The sequence below is a fragment of the Nannospalax galili genome, unplaced genomic scaffold (assembly GCF_000622305.1).
Source record: "Nannospalax galili isolate Female #2095 unplaced genomic scaffold, S.galili_v1.0 scaffold1437, whole genome shotgun sequence".
Taxonomy (NCBI): domain Eukaryota; kingdom Metazoa; phylum Chordata; class Mammalia; order Rodentia; family Spalacidae; genus Nannospalax; species Nannospalax galili.
The window spans coordinates 882,285-891,779 of record NW_008341050.1 but is presented as its reverse complement, the minus strand read 5'-3'; the positions used below and the strand labels follow the sequence as shown (position 1 = coordinate 891,779).

The window sequence follows — 9,495 nt, the reverse complement described above, 5'->3', positions numbered from 1 at the left end:
TTTTTTTTTTTTTTTTTTTTTTTTTCCTCCAAAATCTGCTCAGGGCCCTATGCTGAAGACTCAGAGGGACTATGGAATAAGATTCCTGCCTGTTAGGAAGCACAGTTGACAATACCTAAAATGTAAATGAGGGATGGGCTGAGACATGTGACAGGGCCTCTAGGAGTCCACCAGAGGGAAGAAGAGTGGGACTTGCATGGAGTACCACAAGAGGAAAAGCACATTTTTGATGGGTAACAGCAGCATCTGAGACCTCCAGGTTTGCACTGAGGTCTGTGCAGCCTGCCTGGCCTCACCAGGAAAGCGAAACTGGAAAGAGGGTAGAGAATGTTTGCAAAGCCCCCCGACCTTGTCTGCTAGGGAGAGATCCCAGGTTTGAGCCTGCAGGCATGTGGTTCAGCAGGAAACTATGATCCCAGTGTGCAAGATGGATGGAGCACAGGGCTGGATATAGGTCAGTGCCGAGGCCTTGGTGATCATTTGTCTGAATCAGGTATTTATTTATGAATCCTACTAAGTGAACCAGAGGGCTAATTACTTGGGGTGAGACACCGGGTAGCTATCAAGAAACAAGCGGTTTCTCCTTCAGGCAAGCTGCGTGGACTGTTTCTGTGGATAACCCAATGGGTGTGCCCCATAATTGGCTGGTAGCACTCTTTATCTCCAGGCCAGGTTGACAATCTTTTGCACTGATGTGAGCCCCGGTTCCGTTTTGCTGTTGCAACATCCCCAGGTCTGGAATTCCTGAAGAAATAACATACGGTGCTGTCGTCTTCTAAATGCCAGAGCTTAGGATTTGCTGATTTTTCCTACATCAGGTTTTATGAGTAATGTTCCAAAGGAATGCACGGGCTGACCAGGAAGTAGCTGCAAAGTCTTGGCAGTCTGGGTGTCATGCAACCCAACGAAAACAGAAAAAGAGCTTCGGTGCTACTCGGGAGGCTTGAGTAGAATCACTTAAGGGCCAGCCTGGGCTCAGCAGAAAGACACCCCCCCCACTCCCATTTCAAAGCACACACACGCACACACACACACGCTGAGAACATAAATCTGCAATGCGTTTTGGTGTATCAGTTCTCTGGAGAAAGTTAAGGGGAAACGAGAAACGGAATCACAGTCTCTGTTCGCCCCGGCACAGGTGGTGAATGACAAAATCGTGGCCAGCAACCTGGTGACAGGGCTGCCCAAGCAGACGCCCGGGAGCAGCGGGGACATCATCGTTCGGACCAGCGAGCTGCTGATCCCGGTGACCTGCGAGTTCCCGCGCCTCTACACCATCTCCGAAGGCTACGTGCCCAACCTGCGCAGCGCCCCGCTGGAGCTCCAGGGCCGCAACCACGGCGTCTTTCCCTTCACGCTGGAGATCTTCAAGGACCACGGCTTCGAAGAGCCGTACCGGGAGGCGCTGCCCACGCTCAAGCTGCGCGACTCCCTCTACTTCGGCATCGAGCCCCTGGTGCACGTGAGCGGCCTGGAGAGCCTGGTTGAGAGCTGCTTCGCCACGCCCACCGCCAAGATCGACGAGATCCTCAAGTACTACCTGATCCAGGATGGGTAAAGATGGCACCGGGCTGGGTTCTTAGCGAGGGCGCATGCGCCGGCTGAGCTTCCGGACATGCGCAGTCATTCCTATGTGGCTGGGGCCAGGGACTCTACAAGCTCAGGAGGCATTCATTAACTTGCGGCAGATTAGAGAAGGCTAGCCAGCAGTGACTCCAGATGCTATTAGCCAAGATGAAAAGACATAAAGATAAGATCAGATAGATGATTGATTGATTGATTGATTGATAGATAGATGATAGATGATAGAGATAATAGATGATAGATGATAGGATTGAAAGGTAGATGATTGATGATAGATAGATGATAGATAGATAGATAGATGATTGATTAGATAGATAGATAGATAGATAGATAGATAGATAGATGAGAGATAGAAGATAGCTAGATAGCCAGATAGATAGGTAGATAGATAGATAGATAGATAGATAGATAGATGAGCGATAGAAGATAGCTAGATAGCCAGATAGATAGGTAGATAGATAGATGATAGATAGATAGATAGATAGATAGATAGATAGATAGAAAGATAGGTAGGTGTGCCCAGAGAACAGATCCCCAAGAATTTCCACGGAGTCCAGAGAGCATGCAAGAACAAAGAGTCTTTATTCGGGCTTAAGCCCGGACTCTCAGACCAAACTAACGTGGTAGGTTCGTCTGAGAGCCCCAATAACAGGGGGAGGGAGCTTTTCATAGGTTTCAGACAAAGGGAGGAGGGGAATGACAGTCATATTTTGATTGGTCCAAAGAGCCTGCACCCCCAACATACTTTTGAATTGATTGGTTACAGTCTTGGAGGCCTCTCATTGGTGGGTGCTGCCCTCAGGGCTGTGGAATGTGCTGTTATCTTCAGGGCTAGAGGACCCTGTTTATTCCTTATAAGGCCTCAAACCTGCGTGGGCCCCCTGGACATGCCTGGGCTTGCCTAGTCTATGTCCATGAGGCATCACAAAAATGGAGGAATCAGCAGGAGGAATCAGCAGTCAAAATGGAGACGGTGCAGTTTGTCCCTCTGGTTCCCTCAAGCCAAGCGATTTATAGAAGCGAAAAGAGCAGTTAGTCCCAAATAGGGGCAGGGGTCTAGGGAGTCCAGGGGAGGGGGCCAAGGAGGAGGGTTCCACAGTAGGTAGGTAGAGATATCTAGCAGATCTCTATCTAGGTAGAGATATCTAGCAGATTTACACTTGAAATATCTAGGAAGAAATGTAGTGGACCATTAGGAATGCCTGTCATGCTCAGGAACAAGGTGAGGACCCAAAGCAGGGAATTACCCATATGTGGTTAGAACTGTAGGCTCTGTTAGCCTGTTCAGCCTGCTCTTCTATAAGAAATTTGAGTCAGGCATGGTGGCACCCACCTTTAATGCAAAGGCAGGTGGAGCTCTGTGAGTTCAAGGCCAGCCTAGTCTACATAGTGAGTTCCAGGCCATCTAGGGTTACAGGGAGACCCTGTCTCAAGAAGACCAAAAAATAAATAAATAAACAAGAAAATAAATTATAAGGTGGAAAGTGATTGAAGAAGATCTCTCATGTTGACCTCTGTCCTCCACACACAGGCACACATGCATACACCCAAACAAACATATGCATACATACAAAAATAAAAAATAAACTTGGTAGTGATAGAAAGAGAAGAAATTCTTGGTAGATTCTAGAGGAAATATATAGATTTCTGTGGTATCACCTAAAGACCCTTGGATTGGAATTTACAGGCAGCTTTGAATGACAGTAGAAGGTTCTGTAATGCAAGGGACCTGCCATCCAGAAGTGATCCTCAGAAAGTATTGAAATGGAAATGATCATTTTTAAATTGTCGTGCCTCCACATCACACACTTAATGTTGATTAGGGAAAAGATTTTCTTTTGAGGGATATGATTTTTGTTCCTTTTCATTTAGTTTTCCTTTCCTCCTTTAGTGGAGTATACTTCACGTTAATAAACAGACATACTTAAGGTGTACAGCTTGTAAGTTCTGTCATATATATTATGAAACCATCAGTGTCATCAAGAGAACATTCTGGGTGTGGTGGTGCACACATGCCTTTAATGCCAGCACTCATGAGGTAGAGGCAGGTGGATCTCTGTGAGATTGAGGCCACCCTGGTCTACAGAGCAAGTTCCAGGCCAGTTGGGGCTGCAGGGAGACCATGTCTCAAGAAACTGTTAAGGTTCAGATAGCCCTGCCCCCTCACCAATAGGATCTCAAGGACTTCTCATGCTCCTGAGAAAAGGGAACCAAGCTGATAAGCACCTTGGTCTTTGCAGTCAAGAGAAGCAGAACTTTTCTCCATTGTTTGGCCAACACAGCAGGCTTCCACTTTGATCTCCAAAGAGAACAGGTTTTAACAGTCCTACCCCCCCACTCCACCCCCCCAACTTTAAAAAAAATATATCTTCCCACCTTCTGCAGGAAACAGAAGCCTCCCTTTTTAAAAGACCCCAGCTCATGACCTGGGCAGACATTTTCCCTGCCCAGAAGGGAATCTGTCCCATTGTTCCTTTGCTAATAAACTCTGCTTTCTATTGATCAATCCTATTTGTCATATGGCTACCTTTTATCTATCAGAAACAACAAAAGGAAGGGAGGGAGGGAGAGAGGAGGGAGGGAGGGAGGAAGCAAGGAAGGAAAAAACATTTCTTTCATCCTCAGTATTTTCTCCTGCTCCTCCTATTTGTTTTTGTTGGTTGCTTGGTTGGTTGGTTGGTTGGCTGGTTGGTTGGTTGGTTGGTTGGTTGGTGGTTTTGTTTTTAGAAACAGTTTCATATATCCCAGGCTGGCCTCAGACTCCTTATGCAGCTGGGGATGACCTTGAACTCCTGATCCTCTTGCCTCCATCTCCACAAGTGCTGGGATTATCGGTAGGTATCACCATGCCCAGTTTTATGCCATGCTGGAGATCAAACCCAGTGTTTCCTGCATGCTAGGCAAGCACTCTACCAACTAAGCTACATCCCTAGCCCTAATCTTTACTTTAAATATATATATATATATGTGTGTGTGTGTGTGTGTGTGTGTGTGTGTGTGTGTGTGTGTAATCATAACTCATTTGCTGGAATGAGTAACCCTACAATCTCAATAATGCTTGTGAAATTTGCTTATATATTTTTTATTCAGACTCTGAGTACAGGACTATTACTTTTAGTTTTAGATATCGTCCCCTGGGATGTAGTTGACCTTGGAAGGCAAGGAACAAAAATTGTCCCTTTAAGTCCCTCTAACCAGATTAGTATAGGCCTAAAATTATGGCTATTAAACACACAAAAAGATTAATTATACCAATCTGGTACTTTTAATTACCATGTAATATGTAGATAATAGTATATACAAAAGAGAAATATATATATATATATATATGTATTTTCCATAAAAGGAGAAAGCATAGGCAAAAACTGGAAAACCATGGTAGTCTGTAATCAGGTGAACAAAACTCAACAAGGCACCAGACAAGAGCGGTGTAAGGGAAATGAGTCTCTGGCCTCACCTTGGACCTTAGTTTCCTCCAGTTTCTGCTTCTTACAGCCTCTTGGTGAAGCATGTACCATTTTCTCTGCCTGAAATCTTACTTACATTTTTTAAATTTTATCTTATTTTTATTTTATGTAATGAGTGTTTTGCCTCCATGTATGTAAGTGCAGTCATGTTGTGCAGTGCCTGCAGAGGCCAGAGGAGAGCATCAGATCCCCTGGAACTGAAGTTACAGATGGTTGTTAGCCACCATGTAGGTGCTGGAAACCAAACAAAGGTCCTGCAAGAGCAGCCAGTGCTCTTAACTGCTGAGCCATCACTCCAGTCCCCATTCCTTACATTTTTTAATGGTCTGATTCTTCAAAGATTCAGCAAGGTTTACTTCCTCTACAAGGCTTCCCTATTTCCATCCCACAGTGAACTAGAAGCCCTCCTGTCTTTCCATCTTCCTCAACATCTAGGAGAGAGTGGTGCCATTAGCTATTTGCCAAGCAATTACTACTAAGTGTTTATACTAATAATTCAAATCTAGTCCACCAATGTAAAATATTCATATGGGTGTGCAAGTGATCTTACTATAAAATGTAATTGGAAGATATATAAATTAATTTTATCTCAGGAAAAAAAAATGAGTAAATAAACATAGAAATAGCAGAAATCACATCAGTTGGATCCTCTCCAGTTTGGTGGAATTAGGGACCAGTAATAATACAGATTGAGATGCCTTCTTTTGAAATAACTTCATTGGCTTTTTCAATGGCATCAAAACAGTGGTTAGCAGTGAACTAGAAAGTGACCCATAAGCATGTGGAGCAAGAATTCCACTTTAGAGGCTTTTAGATATGAAAATGGATTAAGAAGACACAAGAAAAATCCAAGACAAAAGGAAGTTACTTTAAGCTCTACAGTGGAGGCTGGGGAGGTGACTGAGTGGGTAAGGCACTTGCTAGGAAAGCATAAGGACCTGTGTTCGAATCCCCAGAATCCATGTAAAGCCAGGGGAGGTCATGTGCACATCTATAACCCCAGCACTCCTGTGGGGAAATGGGAAGCAGAGACAGTGAATTCCTGAAACTCTAAGGCCAACAGCAGAGAACAAAAGAGACCCTGGCTCAGACAGTGTGGGGAGCAGGGACCAACACCCAAGGTTGTCCTCTAATCTCCACAGGACTGTCATGGCACAAGCGCACACACATGCATACACCTGAGTACACACACACACACACACACACACACACACACACACACACCTTTAGAATGGGACAGATAGCACAGACAATCCTTTCAGGAGAAAATGTTCATTCTTACCTAGAACCATGGCCTTACCAAGGAGCATCAGTTAATGCATGTTTTCCCCAGTTTACCCTGAGGAGAAACTCATGGCTACACTTTAAGCAGCAGACCTAACTCTGTAAAACTGCAGCTTACTGTTACATTTGGGAGAAGAGGAATGAAAGCATTTGAGGCAAATGTGCCTGAAGAAGCAGCTATCACCTGAAAAACTTAGCTGTGTTTGTACAAATGGTTTGTTCCTCTTTGTTTTCCCTCCAGTGCTTTGTGTCTATTAGATGTCCAGGAAATAAGTGTTAAATTTAAGAAAACTTTCCTCAAGCCAATAATAACTAGATTAAGCCAGATTCCTGCAATGTATCACCAATGAACAGACAGCCTTGCCAGCCGAAGATCTACTTGAAACACGTGTTGATGCTGCTAATACTTAGACCCCTTAACCTAGCAGGAAGTACTGTGCCCAGTTGAGGGTTCCATGAATGAAGGATGGGGCAGACATGCTTAGCCCTACTTGGTGAGGTCTGAGAATGCCTCTGTAGGGAGGATACCATTTTCCTTCATTCTCCCAAGTCTGGAGTGTAGCCGAGCACACACCGCCTAACGTCGTGGACAGGATTGTTTTTCCACCTTTGTGGAAATGATCAGCATCTGACATATTATCTGTCCTACTTCCTTTCAGCTGTGTTTCTGATGACTCAGTGAAGCAGTACTCATCCAGGGATCACCTAGCAAAGCACTTCCAGGTCCCTGTCTTCAAGTTTGTGGGCAAAGATCACAAGGTGAGCTGAACGCTTCATAACCCCAGGCCTGAGCCTTCGTTCGTGTTGCCCTGGTGTTTGAACGTCCTAAGAACCCATAATTAGACTCCACATGACTCTAAGAGAAATATAGTAAGCCACCAAGAAGCTCAACGTGTCACAGTTACCTCCCTTACCCCATAAAATACTGTCTTTGCTCATAGAGAATATGTAGGATCAGGATTTGAAATATTTATGGGCAGATAAGGGCGAAAAAGCCAGCGTGGCAGTCAGGTCAGCTCAAGATTTAAACAGAAAACTCAAAGATGAGCCGTGGAACAGGAAGTGACTAGGCCTCACAACGCCAACCATAGTATATAACTTTATACATCTTAAGTATTAGAAGTGTACATCACAAAGCTTGCGAGGCTACAGGAAGTGGACAGCAACTGTACACATTGCAAGCTTTTTCAGGTAAGTTATCTGATAGTACGTAAAGATCATTAAATCATCATATTCTTTTTTTTTTTTTTTTTTTGGTCTTTTTGAGACAGGGTCTCCCTGTAGCCCCAGCTGTCCTGGAACTCACTATGTAGACCAGGCTGGCCTTGAATTCACAGAGATCCGCCTGCCTCTGCCTCCTGAGTGCTGGGACTACAGGCATGCACCACCACGCCCTGCTATAATCGTCATATTCTTTTATTGAAAATTACAATTCTGGAAATTTCACAAAACAGAAAAAGTTGCACATGTTTGTAGAGCATTAGGAGGACAAAGGGAGCCCCCCCCCATAAACAGAACTAAGGGGCTGCACGCTATCAGTTTAATGCAATATTAAGCAGTTATCAATGTTAGAAACATGAGTAAACGTCCTAATAACTCATGTGCACATGAAGCTTGAGGTTCTAAGAGGCTAAACTGAAAGGCTGTAGGTGACACGGTTGAGCGTGAAAGGCCAACACTCCTTTCCATGTTGCCTTTGAGCATGTTCATGTCCTTCCACCTGTCGCTCACACAGCTAATGGTGCCTAGGAAGAGCCTCGCAGAAAGGACTTGTTATTTGACAGCTGAAGTGCTTAGAAAATGTTCCTCCAGCCCCAGAGGATGTCAGGAGACATTCTTTCCCAGGGCTCTCTTCTGTCCCAGCCCATGCAGAAGTCTAACCATTCCAACTTGGCTTCGTTATTAAATGTGTGGACTGGGCAAGTTCCTTATCTTAAGTCTCAGTTTCGTCATCTGTAAAACCAGGATGTTGACACCCACTTCAAAGTGTGGCTGTCGTGACTGAGATGGTGTTTGTGAAAATGCAGCCCTGTGTCCGGTTCTCAGCGTTGTCTGCGGTGCCAGCTGCTACCACATTTTTACCATCGTTACCATCTTTGCAGGAAGTGTTTCTGCACTGCCGGGTCCTTGTCTGTGGGGTGCTGGATGAGCGTTCCCGCTGTGCCCAAGGGTGCCACCGGCGAGTGCGTCGTGAGGTAGGGGAAGAAGAGGACTCTGCCAGTCTGCAGAGTCAGACCCTGACAGGCGGCCCCATCAGCATCGACTGGGAGGACTAGTCCCTGCTTCCTGTCTCCTTTCTGGGGCTTCTCCCTGTCTCCTCTAAGAACATCAAAGAAGTTCCTAGAACACCTGACATCTTTGAACCACATTCTGTGAGTTTAGATACCTGGAAATGACTCACTGGTTCTGGTCCCTGGGTTGGTACAGGTCACAGCACTGCTGGCCCACATGGCCACATGGACCTCGGCTTCCCCATGTGGAGAGCTAAGCTGTCCACACAGAAGGAAGCTTGCCTCATCTCCATGTCTTTCCTACAATGAAATACCTCATTTATGATGCAATAGGACACTGAAATGAGAAGCTGGGTATAAGATTCCAAGTTAAAAGACCTAAACAAACAGAGGGTAGAGAAATGGCTGGGCAGTTAAGAGCACTGGCTGCTCTTGCAGAGGACCTGGGTTTGGTTCTCAGCACTCACATGGTGGCTAACAACCATCTGTAACCCAATTCCAGGGGATCTGACATCCTCTTCTGGCCTCTGCAGGGGATTCCTAAACTCTGACACAGAATACTTATAGGAGATTTGAAAGTTTATCAATAAAATAATGTACACGAAAATATATTTGGTTAACTGTTACATAATACTTTATGTATGTATGCTTTAAATGAAATGTTTTCACCTAAAAATAACTTCAGTGGCACGCATATAAGTGGTTCAATGACTGAATATAAACAAAATTAAATTGTGGCCCCATTGCCCTGTGCATTCGGTTTCTGTGCCCCTGACAAGGTAAGATAATAAGACATACCATATTCTTATTTTGCAGGTGCTGAATACATTTTATTGAAATAAATATCATAAACCACAAAGATAAATGTTATCTGCAGTTGAATTCAGCTTCTTCTTCTAACAATTAATGTTATGGCTTTATATATGATC

At 44.7% G+C, this 9,495-nt stretch overlaps 1 protein-coding gene across 2 annotated transcripts in view; it reads left to right on the top strand.

Moving 5' to 3' along the window:
* Oit3 (oncoprotein induced transcript 3) overlaps nucleotides 1-9,431 on the top strand; it is a 23,591-nt gene extending 14,160 nt beyond the window's left edge. For both annotated transcript variants that reach the window (XM_008836621.2, XM_029565141.1), the window contains 3 exons: nucleotides 1,139-1,554; nucleotides 6,995-7,094; nucleotides 8,438-9,431. In XM_008836621.2, the coding sequence (XP_008834843.1) occupies nucleotides 1,139-1,554; nucleotides 6,995-7,094; nucleotides 8,438-8,611 (690 nt within the window). In that variant the 3' untranslated portion in view covers nucleotides 8,612-9,431. The remainder of the gene's footprint in view (nucleotides 1-1,138; nucleotides 1,555-6,994; nucleotides 7,095-8,437) is intronic.
* Nucleotides 9,432-9,495: the final 64 nt, after the last annotated feature.